The 27,977-nt window shown below is 35.7% G+C and overlaps 1 protein-coding gene across 1 annotated transcript in view; it reads left to right on the top strand.

Moving 5' to 3' along the window:
- Positions 1–27,977, top strand: part of TRDN (triadin) — a 398,565-nt gene that overhangs the window by 319,173 nt on the left and 51,415 nt on the right. The window contains 1 exon segment of the mRNA XM_030316258.1: positions 1,027–1,065. Coding sequence (XP_030172118.1) covers positions 1,027–1,065 — 39 coding nt within the window.

Genomic DNA, 27,977 nt, shown 5'->3' with positions numbered 1-27,977 from the left:
TGTAATTCTCTACTATATAAAATTCTGCTGTTAAACAAATGAGGTGTTTTTTTTTGTTTTGTTTTTTGTGGGTTTTGTTTGTTTGTTTGTTTGTTTTGTAACTCCAGAAAATGAGACTCTATTAGGCTACCACTCAAATAAAGCCAGAGAGCACTATCTCAGATAACACAGTCTGTTCTCAAAACGTATCCCAACGATGAGGTCAGTTTTTCTGCTGTTTGAAGGAAGGAAAAATCATAATGTAGCAGGGCCCTTCCATTAATCAAAACAAGACTTTTTGCCAGGAAAGAAGTATACAGCCTAAGCAAAATTGTTTAAACAAGAGGAAGAACTGGAAAACACTAAAAATATAGTCAACCATTACCTTGATTGGCAATGTATCATGAACATTATTTGGATACTTTCTAAAACTATGTGTTTATCCTATAATGATATTAAGTTGGAATGCAGTTTCTAGACAAAAGACATTTCCTAAGACAATAAGAAATTAAAGTACTTCATTCTAATAAAGTTTTATATTAATGCACTATAAACCAATTTAATTTACTTTATAAAATTAATAATAAATACTAATAAAAACAGGAATTATACATGTTTGAAATTATTAAGTTAACCACCAGGTGGCGCTCCATGAATTGAGCGTATGTAGTCAAAATTAATAAATGGTTTGAATTGGTTAAATTAGGAAAAATTACAACACTTTTTCCTAGTAATTATTATTAATTTTTTATTTATATTACTTAGAGGACTTATGAATCCTAAGAAATGGGCTGTTAGTAAAGACAAATTACTTAGTATGTTCTATATAAAACTTAGCAAACTAGATTTCAAAATCAAGTCCTTTTGTTTAAGTCACTTTATCACTTACTAAGAACACATGTTTCATTGCATATTGATAAAAGTGTGTAACTATAATTAAAATTGATAAAAAATCTATTAAAATTGATTTGTATGGGTTTTTTCAAATGCTTATTTTATCCACCTGTGTGTTTGTGTGTGTGTGTGTGTGTGTATGTTTTACCCCAGAACCTGAAATTAAAAAAGAGGAAAAGATACCCAAAGCAGGTAAGTGCACTTTCTAAGATTTACATATAAATAGATGTTCTGTTTTGTTATGAACAAAACTAGTGTTATAATCAGGGATGCGTAAAGCCTTGAAATGCTCAAAACATTGAAAAAATATTGATGCACCCATCCCATATATATTAAGTGTAATAAGCAATAAACTTGAAGATATTCTTAAGTTAAAATAGATTCTGTGTTTTCTGGATAAGGTCACCAAAGCGCTAGAACTGTTAGCATATGCTTCTCCTTATTCATCTAGTGGGCAATTGAGCACTGTTTACAAAGTGCCAAGGGGACAATTTATGTTTCGGAGGCTTCAACCAGATCAAATGCCTGAAACTGATTCATATATTCATTGAAACTTATGAAATCACATATATTCAACCATTTTTACCTCAAAACAGTAGTTTTATATGTGTCAGCCTAATAGATTCAGCCATTTTCTTTCCCATTGATTAAATATGCAAATATTCTTTGGAATGGGAGTCCATTGCCTTCTTGACCATTCATTTGAAAATTGGAATACTTTGCAAATAGAATTGCTGAAAACAGGTTCTGTGAGGGAGGAAGACAAGAGCTGGACACTCTTAAGAGAGATGTTAAAAGTTAGAAGGAACATCATTAAATACAGTGCAGAAAAAGAAAACCAAAAATTCCAATTAGTAATTACAATCTTTCTAGAGCTAACCCTATTCCAAATATTTCATATCTATGTAAAGATACTTACTTATATGTCTATATCTGCATACGCAAAAGAAGTTTATATCTATATCTCTCCATACAGTGAAAGTACTATGTACACACAGACATACATATCATTGGTCTTAAAGTATTTGTATATACTCATTTTGACAAAGTTTAACCTATATGTAACTAATTCTTGTTTCCCCCTTCTATGTATATGTTAAATATTAACTTGAAGTATTATCACTTCTTTTCAAAGTACTGTTAACATAGCAAAAGTAATTCATTGTTTTTTTAGTGCATAAACATAGCCTCTTTGATTGACTTTATGAAATCTGAAAGTCTGCATTCTCTAGAAGATAAGTGGGAAAAAAATGACCAATTTTACACAGTGAGAAAAATGCATAATAGAGATATGATACATTATTAACATCGAAACTTATAACTGAGCTTTAGATATATCTGCAGAAAAGGGAAAACTACTTATAAAAATTGCTCTACTGTTGTTAGCTCTTTTACTGGTGTCAGTGAAAGATTGCTGATCAAATAAAAGGTGCATGACGTCACTCCTTCCTGTGAGCATAACACTGTATTTGATGCTTTATTTTACTGTTGGTTTGTAATGGGAAAAGTAATATGCACTATAAATTTCGTATTATTAGTTTACATTAAATATTTATATCTATTTTGATGTTATATTTATTTTTAACTCCCTAAAAGGAAAGAGAAATCAGCATTAATAGCATATTTTATATAATCAATCAGCAATTTATTGAAAAATATATATTATGCTAAATGTCACTGCCTTATGTTCAGGCTTGTGCTTGGTGATGCAAAACTTACAAACAAGTGATAAGGCCTTGTTTCTCTACTAAGAGAGTATAATTAAGGACATAGACACAAACTATCAAACGTTGGCTAGAAGACAACTCTATTAGTGATGACTGCTCTAGGAGTCTGGAGGGAGGAGTCACCCCTGTGGTCTTGTCAATCAGTGAAAACCTCAGGGAGATGATGGGTTTAAGATAGGATTTTAGGAATATGCAAGAGTAGCTGAGACAGGGAGGTGATTATACAGCCCAGTGGAAGCAGTGCCAATTTTATAAAGAAAGACATGAATTTGACTCTTTTTGCCACTTGCTGGGAATATGACTTTACTTAAATTACTTAACATTTCTGAGTTTCGACTTCTTTATCTATTGAACAAAGACCATCATAATAGGCCAGCAGGGTTGTCAAAAAGAAATAGAATTGATGCTTGCCATTTGGTTTGGCTTCAGTAAATGGTAGCTCGATCAAGGCGCTAACTCAGGGGCAGGCTGAGCATGATGTAAGCAGGATGCAGTGAGGAGAGGACCAAGGACAAGAGGAGATGCCAGGTGCTGAATGAGGAACAGAAGAAGGCAAGACTGCAGCTGTGGTATGTAGTCAAAGAAGGGTGTTTCTGGAAATAAAGAGAGGGAGATTAGGAGGCCAAAGTGAAAAGTTTGAATTCTTAGAATGTGACTTGGAAGAAGAAAGTCTTATAATGGCATGTGAGATGAAATCCTATGGAAAGGATTCTCAATCAGAGATTTGACTCGAGTGTCTTTTAGCACTCTAAGTATTACACAGGAAAAATGGGAGAAATTGACACAGAGAAGAAGCAGTGAGGAAGTGAATTTTGTTTATTCCCCACATTTATAGACATGACTAGTGTTCAGTGTGGAATTATTAGGAATTAAGTTTTTAAAAACCACAGAACCTCGCAACCCATTGAAAATATGGATAATATCTCAGTACATATTCTTTCAGTTACATGAAATCATATGCTTTAAAAACACAGTCATACTCTCTATACTGTGCTATTGCTGCTTTTGTAACTGTCAAGATGTTTCACAAGAGAAGAATAGGCATTGATGACATAAGCTATACCAAACTCGAAGGTCTCAAGCAAGAAAGGATGGTAAAGGTGATCAAATGTAGATGTTCGTAAAGGAAGCATAGGTGGGTGGATGCTAGTGGACCCGCACACAGAGATATCCAAGCGAGCCTTGGAAATTGGGAGCATACACTTGGGATCCTCAGACTAGGTTCTGTAAACATGAGTTCAGAAGTTTAGAATTCAAGGGGCATCTGGGTGGCTCAGGTCATGATCTCGCAGTTCGTGAATTCAAGCCCTGCATCAGGCTCTGTGCTGACAGCTCAGAGCCTGGAGCCTGCTTCAGATTCTGTGTCTCCCTCTCTCTGCCCCTTTCCCACTCATGCTCTGTCTGTCTCTGTCTCTCAAAAATGAATAAACATTAAAAAAATTAAAAAAAAAAGTTTAGAATTCAAAGGCAAAGGAGGAAAGGAGTTGTTCAAAAAAAAGTAATGTAGAGAGAAAAGAGGAGGGAATTAAGGATAGCTTCTTGGAAAAGTAAAAGAACTGGTCATGAGAAGGCAAGTAGGTTACCTGGAAGATCAGGAAATGCAACGTATCAGCATTCCAAAGCAGGGACACTTTCAAGAAAACATGGAAAAGTCAGCAGTGCAAACGTCTCAGAAAGGTCATGGGACATGATGACTGAGAAAAAGCCACTATATTTGACAAAAACCTGTCACTATGTGACCATTTGGAGAGCATTTTCAGTAGAGTGGTTAGTAGAAAGTTTATAGGAATTAAGTAAAGGATTGATCAGTAAGTGGAGACAGCATAAATTCTTCTTCCAGGAGTTTGTTGATAAAGGGACGCAAAGTATTTTATTTTGACAGGTAGAATCAGTGAAATATGTTTGTTGTGCTCATATTGGTGATAATCAGGTAGATTATTCCAGAGAGAGGAGGAGCAAGAAATCCAGAGGGAGATACTCATGAGGAGATAACTGTCCTAGAGATGAGAAAAATTGAGATAGGCACTACAGGTGGAGGGAATTGGCTTAATTATGAGCAAGAACAAAATGCCCCTGAGCTTTGAGGGAATAAAGAAAGGATAGATTAACTTTAAGTTGAGCATACATGAGGACACTCCTGTGGAATCATCTTTTCTCCTAAAATCTCTGTGTGGAAGTGACCACTAACATGTTTGTTGCCAAAACCAGGGGATGGTTTTCTTGCTTCATATTACACTGACCCCTACACAATATTTGACCATGTTCACCATCTCTCATATTAAAAAAAAAAAATCTTTCTTTGGCAAAAACTAAACCACTTAACCCACACTGTTAAAAACAACAACAAAAAATGACTGCATTTTAAAATACTGGGGCAACATTATAATTATTTGTTTTTGACATAGCATATTATTAGCCACTAAATTCCTTTTTTATTTGCCAATGAAAATGATGGCAAATGGGACATGCATTTCATTAGGTAATTAGAAAATAGCTAAGTGTTCTTTTCAGGAAGCCATGACTAGTAATTAAAAGTAGTTCTATAATTAAAAGCAAACAAAAAAAGACATAAATCACAGGGAATAATTTATTTTTCTTATGTATCAAGAAAATTAATGTTCATAAATAAAATCTTCACAGTTGTGTCACTGTGTTTCTAAGTGTCTAACAAAATTTTCACTTGGTTATTTTGCCTACACCTCACTTTGTTTATAACTGAACTCAACATCTCCTCCATTGCCTTGTTGTTGTTGTTGCCATTGTTCCTTGTCTCAACAAATGGAACACACGAATCACCATTCAGTTACCTTGACTTAAACTTGAGTCATTTGCAGCTTCTCCTTCTCTTTCAGAACCCAGTGTCCAGTTAGGCATCAAGTTATGTATCTCCCAACTTTGTGATCCCCTTTATTCTCTCTCCTGGAAAGACCATACTTTTAGCTCTTCTCATCTCTTGCATGAATAGGTAAACAAACTCATGACTTAATCCTCTTGCTTCCATCTACTCTTCACAGATCCAGCACATGCTTGTGCTAGTTATTTTTTCTAAATGAATATCTGCAGAGAATAGAGCTAGATTCATTGCCACTGCATTATACGGCCCTCAGCATATTTCTTCATGTGCTCTCCTTTCGTCTAATCCACCACCACCACTGCTCCCCCTGCACTCACACAGACATTTAAAAAAGATTGCCACGCCTGTAGAATTTTGTCTCTTCAGTGTCTTTGAGTAGTTTTCTTTCACTTCAGGTCCATGTTAAAAGCACCTTACCTATAAACCTTGTTTCCAATCTTGACAGCTTACTTTCCCACCCACCACTGTTCTCTTTCTACAAACACACGCCATAAGTTCTCCAGCCTTGGTCGGTTGACACACATTTTCCTCTAGCATGTCATGTAATATCCACATTTATTGAGTGGGTTTCTACTAATTTTCTATCTAAGCTCCTATATTAACTGCCGCGAGCTATTTAGTCTTCTCTAATCTCTGAGACAGGAAAACATTCAAAAGTTACCATAGCCACCGCGTGTTGACAATATTATCCACTTGGAAAGAAAGGCATTGGTAGTGATTTTTAAAATATATGTTTGATATGTGTCTTGGCTTTGTGATATAGGACGTGTAGAAGCAGTTTTTTAAATGTAAAAAACTAATGGGGGAAGGATGGTATAGAAGGAGGAGTTCCAAGAAAATAGATATGGAGTATTTTACAACAAATCTCTTAAGGGCTGAATCTCTCTTAATTTACCTATAAAATAGAGTCACCACCAACAGAACATCCCATGCCAATCTAACAGACTTATCATGAGAATCATGTGATATAATATATATGAAAGTACTTTCAATGCTATGAAAACAGAAAAATATAAAAGTTTATCACATCTACTCTTGCTATTTCAACGGTGGTTCTCAAAACAACAGCAGCATCACCTGGTTCCTTGTTAGAAATATAGCATCTTGTAACTGCTGAATAAGAATTTGGATTTTAACAAATTTCCCAGGTCACTAGTATGTACATTAAAATTTGAGATGTACTATTACAGATTTCATAGACATCTATTATTGCCCTTATCTCCAGGGAAGAATAACATTAAACTTCTCTTTTACCAAAAACTTTGCTAATTTAGAATGGACTTGGGGAATCTGGGTGGCTCAGTTGGTTAAGTGTCCGACTTCGGCTCAGGTCGCATTCATGAGTTCAAGCCCCACATCTGGCTCTGTGTTGACAGCTCAGAGCCTGGGGCCTGCTTCAGATTCTGTGTCTCTCTCTTTCTCTACCGCTCTCCCACTCATGCTCTGTCTCTCTCTCTTTCAAAAATAAATAAACATTAAAAAAATTAAGAATGGACTTATATTTTTGTTTTTTTTTTAAATTTTTTAAATGTTTATTCATCTTTGAGAGACCAGAGAGAGACAGACCATGAGTGCGAAGGGGCAGAGAGACAGAGCCAAAGAATCCGAAGCAGGCTCCAGGCTCCAGGCTCCAAGCTGTCAGCACAGAGCCCAATGCGGGGCTTGAACTTACAAACTGCAAGATCACGACCTGAGCCGAAGTCGGATGCTCAACCGACTGAGCCACCCAGGTGTCCCTGGACTTATATTTTTAAATGGTTTTTTTCTCACTAGCAGTGGGGTCCTCACACTTACTGAGCACTGGTTGACATTGTCTACCCACTGTTTCACTTGATGGGTGATTTCTGGACTTAGGTAGTTCATGAAATGATTAAGGAAACACTTATTCCTTTCTTATGACATAGCATAGGCAGACAAGCACTGAACATACCTGTGCATTCCTTTGACCTTAAAAGGAATAAACAAACACATATTTTGCTAGCAGAACATGTATGTCAAGAGTAAGCTGTCTGTGTATTTTACCACCTGGCTAAGATATTGACACAATAGGTAAATGTTTTGGCCAAAGAAAAACAGCATGCACTCAAACCTATCAGTCATCAAAGTATCTTTGGCTCATATCACTCAAACAACTTGCTTCTAATTAGTGACTCTATTCAATTTATGTCTGTCATCATAAAACTAAACTGATGTAATAACTATCTAAAAATTACTATAGTGATCCTACACAAGTGTGTGTATATATATATATATATATATACACTATATATATATAAACTATATATATATAATAACTATCTAAAATAACTATCTAAAATAAGTGCAGTAACTATCAAAAAATTACTAGTGGTCTTACAAATATATATATATATATATATATATATTTGTATATATATATTTGTAAATATGCATATATATATATAGATATGCATATAGTTTATTAATTAGATCCTTGGACAAGAGAAAATGTATTCTCTCTGTCTTCCTTCTCCCTCTCTTTCTTCCCCCAACCACTCCACACACCACCTGAATAGTATATACATCTTTAGGTAACCAGAAAGCATTGGATATGCAGGACTCCCATAAATTGTAGAAATAGTTAAATCTTAATGTCATTAACTAAACTGAGTTGTGGTAGGATCAAAGGCTCATTTTAGTTCAATATTTATTGAATTTCAACCATATATTTAAAAGTGTGTTAGGTTTTGAGGACATAAAGATAAATACCTTAAATTCTCAAGAAATATTTTGTATCAAGGCAGAGATCATTAAATAAAGAGCTAATCATAACAAAAATAAATAAAAGAAAATCAAACAAACAAACAAAAAAGTTGTGCGAGCTGTGCTTTCTGAGCACAGTGGAAAGTTACATTTCTCCAGCTTATTGGTTCAGAGAAATATTCCCAAAGGAGAGGATACATGAATAGTTTCACAAGATGGGTGAAGATAAGCCTGGTGAAGAAAGCCTGAGTGAGGCATTCTAGACAGAGGTATTTGCACAAGCCTCAGCCAGATGGAAAACAGTCAGGAGAACTGAAACCACAAGGATTTCACCTTCATTTCAGTACAAAGTATAAGTGGAGAACAGGAATGGATAAGGCTTAAGAGGAACAGCAACAGAAAATCATGCTACCTGAGTAAGGGTTGTGTCCTTTTTCCTAAAGGAAATTAGGAAGAATTACAAGTATTTAAGCAAAATGAGGTACAGCTTAACATAGAATTTCAAATTACTGATTCTGACTAATCACAGAGATTGAAGATAAAGAGGATGCCAGTAGTTTCAGGAAACCAGTTTTCTAGGTGATGAGATCTTGCACTGACACCTGTAGAGTTATTAAAAAGATCCAGAGACAGCATTAGTAGGAAGGAAAAGAGGACAGCTATCATAGAAGTATTTAGGAAGTATAACTGCCATTATTTGGGGTGGGGGTGAGAAAAATTCAAGCTAACTCCCAGGTTTCTGTCTTGGAATAGTATGTGGACAGTAATGTCATTTGCTGTGGTTGGCATTTCCAAAAGAAGTGGCAGATTTTTAAAAAGGAAGCCATACATATTAAGTAAATTTTTGACATATTAATTATTCAAAACTTGTATTGAGCAGTTATTATATGCTAGGCAATATGGTGAGCACAATGATAAACACAGTCAAGTTGTTGTGTTGTGTTGTATTGGTAAACACAGTTAAGTTCCTTTCCTCCTCGAGTTTGTAATCTAATTGTAGTAGCCGTCAGGGAGACAAATGTTGAATTAGAGGTAGCTGTGGGATATGCGCTTATGTATGTTTGTCAAGTATCCGGGGGAAAAATATGGTAGTAGAGGTGGAAATTCCTAGCAAAGATATGCTGGTTTAAACAATGAGAGTTATTGACATCTACCAAGGGAAGTGAGAGAGAAAGACCCAGAACTAAGGCAGCAAAGAACACTAAAGAAGAACACCAAGAAGAATACTAAAATGTAGGAGTGGTTAGAGAAGAATACCCTGAAGGAGTTAAAAAATTTAAAAAGGAAGGAGAGAATTCTTTTAGAAGCTAGAGATATTGTCTCAGAAACCAGGGAGGAAAGAATTTCAAGGAGGAGGAAGCTGTCAAAGTGTCAAATGTGGAAAAAACTCATGGTAAGATAAAGACTGAAAAATATTCGTTGGAATGTATAATATGGAGACACTAATGATCTTACAAGTAGTTTTAGTGGAGCTAAATAAGAGGAAAACCAAATTACTATAGTTTGAGGCATTTAGTTGGAGGCCAGGAATTAGGGCCAGAAAATCTACATCGTATACTTTGTCTAAATTGTAGGTTATTATTTTAAAACCTTGTCTGAAAAAGGGAAAAGCGTGACTTAGGAAAACAGCATGGCATAGTAAAGAGAAAGGAAGATGTGACATCAGAGAAACTGTAGTTTTAAATGGTTCCTAATCTATCAGAGATATAACAGCAACCATCTTTACAACTTCACAGGGTTACAGAATCAATGAAAGGCAATAATGCATGGGAAAATGCTAAAAACTAAGGCATACACTAATTCCATTTTTGAAGAGCTGAGAGATAAGGGATTTCTGTACATAATGCCTAAAAGTATTTCATTTTGTTTAATTACCTGTCACCAAGATCAAATCACTTCCTTTCCCATATAGATCTTCTCATTTTTAACTTGTTTACTTGTGTGATATTTCTCCAGTGGCTTATGTGGTACCACTTTTTTTTTAATTTTTTTGTTTCTTTTTTTTATTTAGAGAAAGACAGCAAGCAGGAGAGGGCAGAGAGAAAGAGAGAGAGAGAGAGAGAGAGAGAGAGAGAGAGAGAGAGAATTCCAAACAGGCTCTACACTCTCTGTGTGGAGCGCAATGCGGGGTTCACCCGTGAATTGTAAGATCATGCCCTGAGCTGAAATGAGTCAGGCGCTTAACCAACTGAGCCACCCAGGCACCCCTGTGTGGTATCACTTCTAACCTTAAAACTTTGAACTAAGTCCCTCTTCCTTAAAAACTGTATAATTGTATACAGTTCAGCTAAGAGTATACATCAATAACATTACTGTTATGGAGTTTTTCTTTGTAACTCGAAAGGGTAGAAGGATGTCTTGCAGTATAAGTTATTTCTTGCATTTGTATTTGGCAAAGTGTTTTGCATAGAAGACTAGTTATAATTTTTGGTACATGAAAGAATTTTGAGGTTAAGCAAGTCTGGGAAAAGCTCTTGGAGTTTATCATACACATGGACACATTAAGGAAGTGTGATAGTAAAGAAACCAGCTGAACCTTTTTTTACCCAATGTTTTTCACCTTTATTCAACCATGGTATCTTTTCTGTAATATAATAGCAGTGTTCAGCTGAATGCACTGTGAGGAATGATGTCTTTTACTCAAAAGATTTGGGGAAGCAATAGAGCAAAGATAATAGAATTTTTTTAAAAAATGAGTGACAACATATATCAAAAAAAGAAAAGAAAAACCAAATGAGAAAGACTAGAGAAAATGTTCAGTTCGCGTCACAATTAGAACAATGAAGATATGCTAACATGTATAATTTACTTATACCCAGGCATTGCTATCTCAAAATTTCATGTTATTTTTCCCATAAATAAGAAGACAGAAAATTTTGTTGTAATGTAATTTGGGGGATAAAAAATATATTATAATTAGGCTGATATGGAAAATTGAGTAATTGCTAGAAAGTGGCAGTAGTGATAAATACTTCATAAGTATCCCTACAGAGACTCATGTAAATCTCTGAGGCAGCAAGTCAACCACCATTTCTATCATAGGCTAATGTTTATTGAGTAGTCAACAGGTATGTGTCATTATAATATGCTGAGAGGGTTTATTACTGAAAAGAAACAATAGATCAAGAAAACTATAATGATTTTTACTCTGTTAGTTGAAGGACATTTATTAAATGCCTTGTAATTCAAATCTTGGAAAATGAAAAATAACTAATATTGGTGTAGCAGTTAATCAATTAATCAAGAGGATTTATTTACATATATGCATAACATAATTTCATCTCATAATGATCTGTGTTTCAGGTTCCATTATTTAGCCCACGTTATAGGCAAGGAAGCTGATAGAAAGATCAATTGTTTCCGATGTTACAAAATGCATGGAATAACATGGCTTCTTTCAACACATCAATGACCTCATTCACACACTCAATTTGATTTCTAAGTCAGTGAACAAAAGACTCACAGTGTCTCAAGTTGTCCTCTTTGACTTTAAGGTAACCTAAAATGTAGCGTACTTCCTTTTGCCAATATATCCTTGGTATAGTTTACTGCCAAATTTGGAACCTCAAGTATTTTCGTCCCAATAATATAGACATGATAGATCAAGGCAAGAGAGGAAGGTGGGTGGAGAACAACAAAACAAAACAAAACACCTCAAATAGTGGTACTCTTATTTTGAATTGTAAACTTAAAGTAATCCTTAGATAACAATTCTAGATGATATTAATAACAAAGCAGGGCAGTGTACCATATGTTGTTTAGGGCAGGGATTTTGCTGGTTTATTTCATGTATTTCCTGTGCCTAAAACTGTTCCTGGCACGTAGTAAGAGCTCAGTAAATGGTTCTGAATGAACAAATGAGTAAGAGTTTAATTATATGGTCAAATGGATCTGAAAGCCTGTTTCCTAATTTGTTAAATGGAAAAATTGACCTTACAAGGTTTACTATAAATGTTAAAATATTTTTTTTAATGTTTAGCATGGTTCTTGGCACAAAATAAACATTTAACATGTTATCTATAAATTAGATTAATAAATATGGGAAACAACCGCTTTCCAGAATTAAATTTGCTACAGCCTTTAAAAATCTGAGACACATTCATTGGCCATTTGGCTTCCCAAAATGAAAACAACTTTTGTTTTGTGGTAAAACAATATAACCTTTTTCATGCTTAGCTTTTGATTAACCACTTCCATACTAAAATCTTATTGTTTTTTCTATTTTTAATGGTGACTTGAGTATTAGAGTCTTTATTTTTATTTTTATTGTTTTTAGTTCTATCTTCTAAAGATTGGGAGATCTATTTTTTAGCCAATTCAATCAAGCAAGCATAATTTCATTAGTAGCTTCTGAATCAGTCTATGACAGGTATAAGTTTTCTTAGCTGACTTACAGGAGAGACACAGGGTCTGTGGATCCTGGAGAAGTTGCCTCTATTATGAAAAATAAAGAATACAATAGTTTCTTTTAACATTTCTAAATGCTACTTATGCATTAGTATAACCAACATTAATGTAAACAAAGAATTATTAGGCACTATTAGATATGTCATCTTTTTCAGAGATTTCTTCAACAGTATATATTTTAGAATCTTCCAAAAGTCATAATTTTTAGTTTTCAGGCTTTCCTCAGAATGATTGTCTTCCTTCTGTAGTTCATGGGAATCAAGAAATGCTCTTTTTTTGCCCTTTATAATAAAATTTTCATTGAAAATCCTCTTTTTTCATTTCAATCCAATCAGAAAACCAATTGAGGAAGGTGGTAATGAGACTTGGATTTAGATGTTTCAGGGTGGCAAAAGCAATTTACTACAGAAGGCTTTATAACTTGTCATAGAAGAAGTTGATGGTCTGGCTCTTCTAAATTAAAATAAAACTCAGAAGCTCTTTAGATACTTGCCTGTTAAGAAGTCACCTCTTTTAGAAAGATGTCTACTTCCAGGCTAATTTGTGAGTTATTCTGACAAAATATTGCAAAATTTACAAGATCCAGTTCCCTCATGTTAATGTCCTATTTAGTTTATATCTTCTTTGCTATTCTAAAATATGCTGGTTTCATAATTATTTGAACCTATTCTCAATCTCTTCTTTTGTTTCTCCTATGCCTATACATGCTTTTATACTATTTGTAAGGTAAAATATATTGTCTAGTTTTCAAAACTATGTTCTTAGGTCAAATATTCTTTGTGGTTTTTCAGTTTAATGGATCAACACAACATCCATCCATGGGAATATTTCTCAAGCCTGTGATGAAGTGTTTCACACTTGTAAGATGTTTAAAAGAGGGTTGATATTTAATAATTGAACCATATACAGGAAAAAATGTTTCAGATGCCTCATGTAGACAAACATGAGGTATCTTTTCTTTTCATATGCTATTCAAATTTAACTCTCAATAATACAGAACATCTTGAGAAAGAAATATGGTACCGTTTACTTGAGTGTAGAAGAAACAAAGAAAAGAAAGAAAAGAAAAAAGAAAAGAGAAAAGAAAAGAAAAAAGGAGGAAAGGAAAGGAAAGGAAAGGAAAGGAAGGGAAGGGAAGGGAAGGGAAGGGAAGGGAAGGGAAGGGAAGGGAAGGGAAAGGAAAGGAAAGGAAAGGAAAGGAAAGGAAAGGAAAGGAAAGGAAAGGAAAGGAAAGGAAAAAAGAAAAGAGAAGAGAAAGAAAAGAAAAATAATATTAACTACCATCTCTTTTATTCTCACCTTTTTAGTTTCAGGAACATAATATTCTCAAGCTCAGGAACTGAGATTGATGTGACCAATAATAAACATAGCAGAAATAATGGTTTCTTTGGGCCCATGCATTACAACTTTAGACAAGCCCATCAAAATTTAGACATTTTACTGAGTTTTCCTTCTCATAAACCCTCCATCCCCATCCCTTGCTCTAATCAATGCCTTGACTTTTAAGATAAGGATTCAGCATGGTAAATGCTCATTTCTTATTATCTCATTTCTTTCCTAAGACCCACTTAAAGTATCAGAATGTGATGCAGTAGAGTTTAGGGTAATATAGTTTAGTAAGTCTTAATAATTAAAATATGCTTGGGCCAGATGGTGCCAATCAATTGAAAATATCAGGAATGTCTATTATATTCCAGGCCAAAACTACTCAAGAGTAAACATAATATAATTTTACTACATCTAAACATGATTTTGTCCTTTTCATCGGTGAAATAGCCATAACCAACATTAATGAGAAATTCTGTACACAAACTTTCACGTTTTATTTTTACATATCCTGAAGCAAGATGATCACAACACAAATTTGAAAAACCTCCTATGTAGAGAAAAAAATGGAAAATTTCTTCTGATGGTATGTTTCAATAAAGGCCCATAGAGGGGCGCCTGGGTGGCGCAGTCGGTTAAGCGTCCGACTTCAGCCAGGTCACGATCTCGCGGTCCGTGAGTTCGAGCCCCGCGTCGGGCTCTGGGCTGATGGCTCAGAGCCTGGAGCCTGTTTCCGATTCTGTGTCTCCCTCTCTCTCTGCCCCTCCCCCGTTCATGCTCTGTCTCTCTCTGTCCCAAAAATAAATAAACGTTGAAAAAAGAAAATTTAAAAAAAAAAAAAAAAAAGGCCCATAGAATTAAAAGAACTCTCTCTTTTCTGCAAGTCCTTTTAAAATATTTTAGCAGCATCTTCAGTGAGTCATTAGGGGAGTATGTTTAGTTGCATGCATTACTCAATAGAGTAACTCTCCATTTATATAGAGTTGTCACTTGTTCATTAAAGACAATGATTGTTGACACTGTGAGACAATGCACAAGTACTAAGAACACAAAGATGATAGTTTCATTGCTGTCCCTGACTAGTGAATTTCACAATTTATTTGTGGAAGACAAATGAGTAAATAATTACAAAGTATTGCAAATAATTACAGTGTACAGAGATGATGGCTTTCAAACGATGCTGAGAGTACAGATTAGGGGCATCTAACTCATCCTGGAAAGAGATCAGGAAAGGCATCCAGAGGGAGACAACAGCTGAGCTGAGACTTGACAAATGAGCATGGTATGGTGAAAAGATGCAAGAAGAGGGCAAAAACATCAGGTGATATGAGAGGGTATGAAAATGATATATTTGAGGCTCTAATAGAAACAGAAACTGAGAAGGAAATGAACAAGTGGAAGTACACTCAAGATATATTTAGAAAAGGGAATCAACAGGACTCTGTTAACAGCTGAATAGGGAGGGCAAAGCATGGAGAAGAATTTTGGATGATTTTCAGCCTCCTGGTTGGAATTGTAGATGGAATGTAGAATCATTTACCATTATAGGGAATTGTCTTTGGAAGAGAAAAAGCTTTTACTTTCGGAAGTTCAGTATGTGGGTCAATAATGGAGTAAGACCATTTATCCCTTATCTTCTTTTGTCTCTGAACTTTTTAAAGTATATGTGTGATATCCGGAATTGATATCCTTTTCTATGCCCTTAACGAGAGGTACACCAAATCTAATTTCTATGACTGTCACCAGAATTACACCCATCCATAAGAATCTGTTTTTTCAATTAATAGGTAAGCCTTAGAGGCTAAGTATTCTTAGAAGACTGAAGTGCTGAGCAGGCACTAAATGCTGAGTCATTGCTTGCTGAATGAATGACTGAATAGTTGAACAATCATGGTGTCTTCTCAGTGTTATATTAAGTTTCCTATCAATAAAAAAAAGGACTTCTAAGTAATGATCTGATTAACTTCTTCTATCTTTCTATTAGTTCTCTGAAAATTTCCCCTAATCTATTACAACTAATCATGGTGCAAACAAAACATTTGCTGCTAACAGTTTAATCAACATTATGAAGGAGAAGGACCCAAAGTTGCCATTCATGTGAGGCAAAATACACATAACTGAGAGGGTTTGTGAGAACACAGTGGTCAAGGGTAGATGCTTGAATAACAAAAAAGTTTCCATAGAAATTTATTGTAATACAGCCTCAATAAATTTAGCTTAATTGGAATCTAGAAAATTTAGCATGATGCAAACAAAACCAATGAAGATGAAAAAGTCATTTCTGTATATGAATTTCACTAGGTTCATGTATCTAAGAGGCCATATGACCACAAATCTTAATACAGTAGACCTTAAAGGACTTTCTAAATACTATCTAATTATATTGCCAAATACTTCTGCCTTTAAAATTAAAAGATACCATAAATGATATTTTTACTTCTTAGCACCAGACTGCATTTTTATTGATCCTAACATAAAATAAAAATTCTTCTCAAAATTTAGTTCGAATTGTCAGTGGCAATTCTTGCTTACCAAGTAGCTTTTAGAAGATTAAAGGGCAATTTTCAAAGCACTATTTGTAATTTCTTTTTCTGATGTACAGTGCTACATAAATAATGCTAACCGTCACATCATTTTACATTAAATCTCTAAAAGTATATTTGTAAACATCAGATAAAAGATAGTATGGTATTATTTCAATTAAGTAGCTTTATACAGTACATTTGATGAACAAGATTGCCTGTATATGTAAACGGCTCTGTAGGTAAAAGAAGAAAAAAGAATATTTACTCAAATTGATATCCAAGCCAGAAAGCAATTCCTTTCAGAGTTTTATAATATATTTTACATGTTTAACATTTATGTATCTTACATTTTAATTTTGATTATTAAAAGATTAGAGAACCTCATAAAACATGTAGGTGAGTAATAATGGCTTCTAGTAGTATGTAATAAGATTTCTGAACTGATTCAAGCATCACATAAAAGTCCTTATGATATTTTCTTGCTTCCTCCAAATGGCTTGTTTTTTCAATATACATAATACAAAGTTTCGATTTCCAAGTCAGTTTAAAAGGTAAAGTGCCGAGGCGCCTGGGTGGCTCAGTCGGCTCAGGTCATGATCTCACAGCTCGAGGCTTGTGAGTTTGAGCCCCACATCGGGCTCTGTGGTGACAGCTCAGAGCCTGGAGACTGCTTTGGATTCTGTGTCTCCTCTCTCTGCCCTCCCCTGCTAATGCTCTGTCTGTCTGTGTCTCAAAAAAATAAAAATAAACATAAAAGGTAAATTGCCTGTTTGATAGTTCTTTCTGGTTAAGATGTAAATCTACAACAGAGCCAATTTCTGCTCTGTAGTAAATAGCTGTGTAAACAGATATATTATATCTGGAACAGACACTGATTTTAGAAACAAGGTTTGTTCTGTTCTTCTGCCCTTAGACTTAAACATGTTTCCATCAGCAGAAAATCTATCAGGAATTGAGCAAACAGATTTATTGAAGAGCAACAAGCCAAAAATAAATTAATGCTGCAACTTTTCACGTTGATTATCTAAATGGTGCCTCCTTTGTAAATGATTTACTATTTAGATTTAAATTAAAATTTAACAGGGGAGGCTGGGTGGTTCAGTCAGTTAAGCATCCAACTCTTGATTTCAGCTCAGGTCATGATCTCTTAGTCTGTGAGTTTAAGCTCTACATCTGGCTCTGCGCTGACAGTGCAGAGCCTGCTTGGGATTCTCTCTCCCTCTCTCTCTGTCCCTCCCTTGCTCTCTTTCTCTCTCTCTCAAAGATAAATAAACTAAAAAAAAGTTTAAATTAATATTTAACATAAATATATCACTTTATCTGGATGAGATCTTAGAAACCATCAATCTAATTTCTACCATTTCTTTTCTTTTTGTAAAAGATGAGGAAAGCAAGTTAAATGGCCATGTCAAGGTTCCACAGCAAATGAGTTTCAAGAACCAAACCCAATCCTTAAGGTCTCTTATCTATCGCTTGTCCCAAAACACTGCACATTAATATTTTTTTATTATGCTAGGTCAAGATTTTATTATCTTTGTCAGATGTTACTTTAACAATTTCCTTAGTATATATAAATGTAGACATGCTATTTATTATTTTATGTAATTTTAAACTGCATTGATTCTATATTCATGTGTCTAATATTGCAGAATATTTTTGACTCATTGTTTTCCTCTTCCTTTCTTGTTCATTGAACATGACCAGTTTTTTAAGTCAATGCATAGTAAAAGCAGAAATGGAAAATATTACACTGATAATTTCATTTGTTTTAATAAAATTTAAGAAACTTAGAAAATACAAAAAAATACAAAAGCTATATTTAAAAATATTTTTTAAAATCCTAAAATCCCTGTAAATAAAACAAACAAATATATGTATGTATATACCTGTTATATTGCTTCCTACTGTTTGAAACATAGCCTGTGATATGGAGCCAGTTACTATCTCTATGAGAACAACATAATTACAATGATTTGGTTTCCTTTGTAAAAAAATAAAAAATTCTTCTGTTATATGAATTTCATTTCATATCACGTCCTTTATAGAACTCAATCACAAATATCTGAATACAATATTACTGTCATCTATATTGAAAAGTTGACACACTAGAATCAACATAAGCATGTTCTGTTTTTAACTTTATCCATTTATGTCTCAGTAGATTGAAACCTTTCTCTTTGACTCTAATTAAGCCTTATTTGCTGAAATGACATACACAATTAGCTGGAACTTAAAATTGCAAAAAAATAGTCAGATTTTGTTAAATGAATACTATTAACAAATGTAGTCATGATTCTCAAACAGAGGTTCTCGAATTTCAACATGTGTCTGATATTCCTGGAGCGCAGGGCTCACCCCTAGAGTTTATGATTCTGGAGGTCAGGGATGGGGTTGAACATGTACATTTATAATAAGTTTCCAGGTTATGTTATTGTTTGAGAACCACTACTTTATAGAATTCTTCTCCAACAAGCAATCTACAGTGTTCTTACACTTATTGCAGTCTAAATGTGGATCTAAAGGAATATGTAGGCTTAAACAACATACAAATGCACTTTATTCATTCATATATCTGCAGCTGTGTTTTCTTGTAAAGTCTCATCAGATTTTAAACTGGTACAATATTGTCTTGTAACTGAATGTATGAGATCATGAAACAGAATGAAAAAAGCTAAAGAACATGTAGGAGTAATATTAGCAAAATTGTGGTATAGAAATTTCTAGTGTCCATTCCCTCCCCAAAACATCAATTTGAACAACAATCTGTATGCAAAAATACTCTCACAAGAACTAAGGATTCCAGGTGAGGAAATATAGCACCTGCATGAATAACAGAAATTAAAAAAAAAAGACAATTGAGGAAGGTAAGAATAGATTCACATTACCCCCACCCCCTCTGCCAAACCTGGGCAGCTTAGCACAAAAGAGACACCCTCTCTGTAGGAGAAGGAGAGTGAAGAGAGCACCCAACTTCACTGCAGACCCCAGTTGGCCTTTGCCAGCACCAGGCTGACTCTCAAGGGCCAAAATGGCTCCCATGGTACTAGGCTCCCAGCCCACCCTGGCATTGACCAGTTCCCACAGCCTGAGGGCAGCAAGCATGGTACAAGATTCCCAGTAAGTTCTCATGAACTTGCTGCTGGCCCATCCCACCACCAGCCAACTCCCACAGACCCCATGATCCCAGCCTGCCCCAGCACCAATCTGGCACTTGTAGCCTCAAGGTCTAAGCAAGTTTCCATCGACCAAGATTCCCAGGCTGATCCCAAGCCACATAATCGCCAGTAGACCCAAGCCCCAACTGGGCTTCTATGAACCCAACCCCTTGCCCTGCCCCAGGACCAGGTCATCTTTTGTGGCCTTCTAAGATCCCAGGTTTTAGACTGGCTCCCACAACCTAGGCTCCTGTCCTGCCCCAGGACCAGGCCAGCCCACATGGCCCCAGCCTCTAGGCTGGCTTCTGTGAAAACAGACCCCGAAACTGTCCCAGCACTGGGCCAGTTCCCAAGACCCAGATGCCAGGCCCTTCCCTGTGGCCCTTGGCATATCAGCCCCTGCAGATCCAGGCACTAGGCTATTCCCCATGGACCCAAACACAAGGCCTGCCCACCTGCTGATCCAGGCACCAGATCTGTCTGCCCAAGGTCACCATGAGGTGGCACACCCTGAATCTCTGGATGAGCTGACTGGCGTGAAGCTTTGCCTGCCAAAGCCAGTCTGTAAAGACTGGAAGGATCATTTACTTGCTCAAATATGCACATATCAACATAGAGACACAAGGATCACAAATAATCAGGGAAACATGACACCACTAAAGGAAACTAATAAAGCTTCCATAACTGACCCTAAGGTTATGGAGATCTATGAATTAACTGACAAAGAATTCAGAATAATCCTCTTAAAGAAATTCAGTGAACTACAAGAAATTAGAGACAACTAAATAAAATTGGGAAAACAATACATGAATAAAATGAGAAGTTTGAGAAAGAAATAGAAACCATGAAAAACAACAAAACAGAGATCTCAGAGTGGAAGAATACACTGACTAAACTGGAGCATCCGATACAGAGCTTCAATAACAGACTGGACCAAACAGAAGAAGGAATTAGTGAATGAAAAAAACAGGTCACTTACAATCATCCAGTCAGATGAGGAAAAAGAAAGGAGAATGAAAAACAGTGAAGAAAGCCCTGTGAATTACGGAATACTATTAAAAGAAACAACCTAAGCATTATTGGAGTCTCAGAGGGAGATGACAGCAAGAAGGGACAAAAGTTTATTTAAAGAAATAATGGATGGAGTGCCTGGGTGGCTCAGTCAGTTAAGCACCCAACTCTTTGTTTCAACTTAGGTCATGATCTCACGGTTTGTGAATTCAAGCCCCACATCAGGCTCCGTGCTGACAGTGCAGAGCCTGCTTGAGATTCTTTCTCTCTCTCTCTCTCTCTCTCTCTCTCTCTCTGCCCCCCCCCTTTCACTCTGTCTGTCTCTCGCTCAAAAATAAATAAGTAAACTTAAAAAAAAATTGTAAAAAAAGAAATAATGGCTGAAAACATCCCAAATCTGGGGAGAGATTTGGACATTCAGGTTCCTGAAGCTAATAGGTCACCCCACTTATACCATAGTTACTAAGACAGCCAATCTCAAATGTTATCATCAACACAAAAAAAGAAATAAATATGTGAGGTGATGGATGTATTAGCTAAACTTATGATAATTGTTTCACACTACATATGTGTACGAAACCATCAAATTGTACACCTTAAACTTACATATGTAATGTGTCAGTTATATCTCAGAAAAGCTGGGAAAAAATTTAGATTTTAGTGGTGAGATTTCATTGTCAAGACTTCTTAGCCTACTCTCTCTGTACTTTGTATCCACTGATTATTAACAAGTCATTAAAACATTGTCTCATAGGTACTCTATCTTGGCAAATCTTGATTTTATCCCTCTAGGACAATAGTTCCCACACCTAAGTGGTCACTAAATTCACCTGAGAAAGCCTGCTCCAGGAACCCCAGTTTGGGAACTACTGCTCTAGGACCTAGATTGACAAGGATATCTCAGAGGAAAAATGTATAGAAACATAACACACATATAGCCTGGATGGTTTGTGAAGCCAGGTGTGTTTATTTTGGAAAACAAGAAAGTATTTGAGATGATTTACAAGATTTATCCAGTTTTAAAGTTCGCTCATTATAGGGTGTAAAACTTATAAGGTCCTTCTGCTCTTATATCCAAACTCTTATCTTGTATTGAAATTTAATGGTCTTATTTAATGATACTCTCTATTACATCATCTAAGTAAAAAATTTCCAAGATTTTCACACGTATTATGTGTCTAAAATAGTGTTACATCTAACCATTTTACAAAATTCAAATGTTATGATGTTCATCTGAATTGTCCTGACTAAATTAAAGTATAATAAATCCATATCGAGGGAACTAATTTGCTCATTAGATCCAGTAATAAGGCAATTTCTGTGGCATTCATCAAATTATGATTTTTTGAGTAAATTCATGAAAGTTCAGTTTCCTACTTCTGCTTGTGAATTTTACTTTTCTTACTTTTAAAATTTAAAGTCTAGGGGCACCTGGGTGGCTGAGTTTAAGTGTATGAGTCTGGATTTTGGCTGAGGTCATGATCTCAGGATACGATTCATGAGATCAAGCCCTACCTCAGGCTCCACACTGACAGTGTGGAGGCTGCTTGGGATTCACTCCCTCCCTCTCTCTGCGCCTCCCTCACTTGTGAGAGTGTGTGTGTGTGTGTGTGTGTGTGTGTGTGTGTGCATGCACGTGTGCTCTCTCTCTCTCTCTCAAAATAAATAAACTTAAAAAAAAATAAAATAGGGGCGCCTGGGTGGTGCAGTCGGTTAAGCGTCCGACTTCAGTCAGGTCACAATCTCGCGGTCCGTGAGTTTGAGCCCCGAGTCAGGCTCTGGGCTGACGGCTCAGAGCCTGGAGCCTGTTTCCGATTCTGTGTCTCCCTCTCTCTCTGCCCCTCCCCCGTTCATGCTCTGTCTCTCTCTGTCCCAAAAATAAATAAAAAACATTGAAAAAAAATTAAAAAATAAAATAAAATAAAATTTAAAGTTTAAGTGACCCCATAATAAGTAGGCTTTAGGACACTCTTGACTGGTTTGGGAGTGTATCTATCATATTGTAGAGGTGGTTGGAGAGTTTAAGATAAATACAGTGCATGGATAAAGCTACTTCATTAATGAATTAAGATAGTAATTAGACATATATATTTAAGATATCTTAAAGCTATTTGTGGACATGTGAATCAGAAAGATCATTAAATGAGGGGTGCCTGGGTGGCTCAATCAGTTATGCACCTGACTTCAGCTCAGGTCATGATCTCACGGTTGGTAAGTTCGAGCCCCATGTCAGGCTCTGTGCTGACAACTCAGAGCGAGTCTGCTTCAGATTCTGTGTCTCCCTCTCTCTCTCTGCTCCTCTCCTACTCATGTTCTGTCTCTGTCTCTCAAAAATAAACATTAAAAAATTTTTAAAAAGAAAAATCATTAAATGAAATTATTCCATTATTGATCAATGTTAAACAATTAATAAATTTTGAGAGAATTTGTTATGAAGCAGATTACTTAAAAGCCTTTATTGATATCACTCATGTAAACAATTCCTGGGCCAGAATTGTTAGTACACTAACCTATATAGATCTATGTTCAATGCAGACCTTTGGCTATTGATACATACATAAAACCTGAACTTTAATATTTCTTTGAGAGTCAAAAATCTGTACAAGTAATTTATTGGTGTATTAGGTAATAATTTTACTGCATCAGAAATAATTTATTAACACATAAAATAATAATTAGATATATCAGAAAATGCAATAACCAGTCACATAACACAGGGATGTGTATTAGTCTCTTTCCTTTGTTTTTGTTATTTGTGTTTTCCTTCATTTGGTTATTTGTGGGTTTTTTCCCTGTATCTTAAAGAGTTGATACCAGTTGAGCAAGGCATGTTTGTTCCTCATTGTAGAAAACATAGAAAACATATGTGACTACTGAAGATGACACAGTTCTAGGGTCATGAACTAGAGTTGGATATCAGGAGTAATTGAGACTGCTACCTAGTGGTTGCAGGAATGACTTAAGATTTATTATTCAAATCCCATTCAATATTTAACAGGCTTACAGTAAATAGCTTTTACTGCAATTGCCTCAATCATTTAAAAGTAACAAGTTAATCTTGAAGAGAATGTCAAATGAGGTGTGACTTAAAGTTAGCAATTCTATTCATTAGGACTTTATGGACTGAACATTTGGTTATATGCATTTACTTTTTTTTCAAGTTCAAGGTACCATTGCTAGGGATAACTTTGTTCCTTTAGCTAACTTACCCATTTGGGGTAGAATAATGGTCCTTCCTTAGATCAGCCTCTAACCTGGCAGCAGCAATGGTCTCACAGCCTTATAGTGAGGCATGTACCCCAGCAGGCTTCTGGTGAGAAGCTTCCAGTCCCAAGTTGCACTCAACTGCTGGTATAGAATAGGTATTCATTTAATTTAGTCAATATACACTTATTGATAAATTCCAATATATCAGGAACCATGCTAAGCTTTGGAAGCACTACAATCCTTGTGTATATGGAAGTTATAGGATATTAGAGGAGATAATAAAGTAAACAGACATTGATACAGTATATATATATATATATATAGAGAGAGAGAGAGAGAGAGAGAGAGAGAATACTATTGGAATATGAAAGGTACACCCAACCCAACTCAGTCTGAGGGATTAAGGGAAAGCTATCTAGAGCAGCTTATTTTTTTTTTTTTGGATAATATCTGAATAATAGATGAGATTTAGCCAAACTAAAAAGGAGGAAGGATGTTCTAGATAGAGAGATCAACATATAAGAAAGCCCAGAGACAAAAGACACCTTAATTTGGTGTTTAGAAATACATTCCCTCAGTATGCCTTGAATAGAGAGTGCAAAATGGTGAAGAGAGAGAAAAGGGTAATGAGATATGTAGCAATTAGATTCATCACTAATCCCACTGACCAGGCAGAGGCAGTTGGAGTTCACAAAGATGGTACATGCTTTAGACTGAGATGTGATATGTCAAATGACCACACATACATTCTAGAAAATCGAGTGAGGGGAGAAAGCCTATGTTTTCATAACCAGTTTGGACGTTCTTGGTAATTATGAAGAGAAGCAGTAGTGGACTAGACTAAAGTACTGACATAGTGTACTTGTTGCCTAGGGCTGTGGTAACAAGCACCACAAACTGGGTGGCTTGAAATAACAAAAAATTATTCTAGAGAGAGAAGCCCAAAATCAAGCACAGGCAGAGCCGTGCGCTCTTTGAAGGTTTGGAGGAGAATCTGTTCCATACCTTTCCCTTAGCTTCTGGAATTGCCAGCAGAACTTGGTGTTCCTTGGCTTGCAAAAACATCATTCAAATCTTTGCCTCTGTCACCACAGAGGTATTCTCCTTGTGTGTCTTCACATTATCTTCTCTCTCTATGTAAGTCAATTTCTGTATCTCTACTCCTCTTGTAAGGGCACCAGTCAGATTAGGATCCACCCTACCTAATGACCTTATCTTAATTATACCCGCAAAAACCCTATTTCCAAATAATGTCACATTCACAAGATACTGAGCCTTAGGACTTCAACTTAACTTTTTAAAATTTTTTTAAATATTTTTTGTTTTTGAGAGAGACAGCACAAGTGGGGGAGGGGGAGAGAGAGAAGGGGAGACACAGCCTGCCAAAGCAGGCTCCAGGCTCTGAGCTGTCAGCACAAAGCCTGATGTGGGACTTGAACTCAGAAATGGCAAGTAGGACACTCAACTGACTGAGCCACCCAGGTGCCCCATTGAGGGAACACAATGAAATCCATAAGGCATGATGGAAAGAGAACAGCAGAATAATTAGATGTTATGAGCTACAATTGAAATTGACTTGGAGATAAATATATATGGGAGAGGACATGTAAAAACCAACTCTAAAATCCAGATTTCATAATTAAATGCTTTGTGGAAATAAATAGTTGCTCAGTGTTTATCACAACCTGATTGAAGGAATGAGAACTTTTTTTTTTTTTTTTTAATTTTTTTTTTTTTCAACGTTTATTTATTTTTGGGACAGAGAGAGACAGAGCATGAACGGGGGAGGGGCAGAGAGAGAGGGAGACACAGAATCGGAAACAGGCTCCAGGCTCCGAGCCATCAGCCCAGAGCCTGACGCGGGGCTCGAACTCCCGGACCGCGAGATCGTGACCTGGCTGAAGTCGGACGCTTAACCGACTGCGCCACCCAGGCGCCCCGAAGGAATGAGAACTTTTAAGTAAAGATTTCTTAATTTGGCATGGCTCCAAGTGCATAATTGAACAACCTTATATTTGCATACAATTTGTGTGTGCTTGCATTTTTGTGTTTTTAATTGTATTCATGCATGTTTCCTAGAATTATGTCAATAGGTTTATTAGATTCTCAAAAAGGAACATGACCGTTCAATACTCCAAATGTCACTATGTATAGTCTTCGTAACTTTGCTTTTATCCTTAAATTTAGGCAGAGTACATAGCTGTATACCTGAGCCACACTGGTTGGGCTTGAGCCAAAGCAACATTTCTCTTATTGAACTCTGCTTAGTTCATGGTTCAGAGGGTGGAACTCTCTGAAAATTATTACATATTTAGGGTAGGTTTGTTTTTTCTTTAATGTTGTTTACTACATTAGACTATATTAGAGTTTTTTTCCCCCCTGAGAACACATGAAATAAATTTATCTCAGGTAACAATACCAAGAATAGTTATACCAGGAATTCTTTTTAGAAACTATTTGTTGATACTTTAAAACATTGTAAATTTTATCATTGATTACATTTTTGATCTTTGCCTGAGTACTAGAAAGCTGAGAAGTGGATTGTCATGCCAAAAGCAAGAAAATAGGTAGTAACTTGAACACAAATTTTGTGTGCTAACGTAATTCCTGAATTCATATATTTTCTTACCTTCAATTTTCTTGACTCACTTCTCCATTTATTTACATTCTCCTATTCTCATTGTTTCATTTATTTACCAAATGAGCAAATAATAAGGGAGTGCCTACCATGTAACTATATATTAGGTATTGCACCAGTTCCCTGGATCCAATGATGGATAAACATGATCTCTATTTTCAAATACCTCAGTCTAGAAGGGAAGTATTTATTCAAGTTAATATTTACAGTAGATTGTGATTAACATGATCAAAGATCTAAAAGATAATATTAGTGCATAAAAGGGGATCACAGTCCAACAACCTCAGATAAGGTTTTCTGAAGAAAAGATAGCTGAGCTGAGCCCTGTGTAGAAGTTAGCCAAATAAAAATTGAAGGAAACAAAATTCTGATGGAAAAAAATTAAAAAAATCAAACTCTCTGCATAAATGGTGAGATATTGCATGCTTGGGAAGTAGAAGATTCAATACTGTTAAGATGTCAGTTGCTTCCAACTTGATCTATAAAATAGTGAAATTTCAATCAAAATCCTAGCAAGTTATTTTGTGAATGTTGACAAAGTGGCTCTAAAATTTATATGGAATGGAAAAAGACAATAGCCAACACAATACTGAAGTACAATATCAAACTTGGAAGACTGACACTATCCAACTTTAATGCTTACTATAGAGAACTATGGTATTGTTTCCATTGTTTCTTGCCCTGGTCTCAGGTACGTTACTCGTGTGCTTGTGCTGGCTCGCACTCATCTGAAGATTTAAGAGGGCCTTCCACAAATCCCTAGAACTTGCTTTATCTCTTTTTCTCTCTCTTTCTTATTCTCTCTGCAGTGCTCTACTTTATGTGATTCTGACCTGTGATCTCTAGCTGTCTTGGTCTTTCCAGACTCCCAGCTCCATCTCCTCAATTCAGCTCCATTCTGCATTAAGACCTTATAATTCACTTAAGTCATTAAGCTGAGACAATCATAGGACACACCTCATTTGTTTCCCACCACTTAAAAATCAGTCCTTTGTTGTCTATGTTCAATATCTCTAAAGCCAGGGTTTTGTGTATTTTGTTTGTTTTCTGTAATTTTAAGTGGACGAATCAGAAATCAAGTGAACAGGAATTTAAAAAGGAAAAATTGATCAATATAGTTAATTATATCCATTGGTACTGGCAAGAAGGGGGGGATTGGTGACCGGAGAGACCTGATAAACAAAATGGTGGGAATAAAAGCTAGATTTTAGTGAATTTATGATTAAATGGGAGTCAGGAAGTGTAAAAAGCATAACAAAGGTGACATTCCTAGGAAGCTGAGTTGAACAATGATGGAAAGGTACTGGATGACATTTGTAAGGGAAGGTGTTTTACGGTAGGTGTTATTTACTGTCAAAATCTTTGTTGAGATAAAAAATAAAGAAAATTGAAACTGACTATGGATAAGGCAGAGGTTGACAAACAATGGTCTATAGATTACCAGTCTTTTCTGTAAATAAAGTTTTATTGGAATACAGCCATGCCTATTCATTCCCATATTATTTATGTCTATTTCTGTGTTACAAGAGCAGA

Source organism: Lynx canadensis, chromosome B2, assembly GCF_007474595.2.
Source record: "Lynx canadensis isolate LIC74 chromosome B2, mLynCan4.pri.v2, whole genome shotgun sequence".
In the NCBI taxonomy this organism is placed as follows: domain Eukaryota; kingdom Metazoa; phylum Chordata; class Mammalia; order Carnivora; family Felidae; genus Lynx; species Lynx canadensis.
Note: the sequence above shows the minus strand (reverse complement) of the source record. Positions and strands in the feature narration are given on the sequence as shown.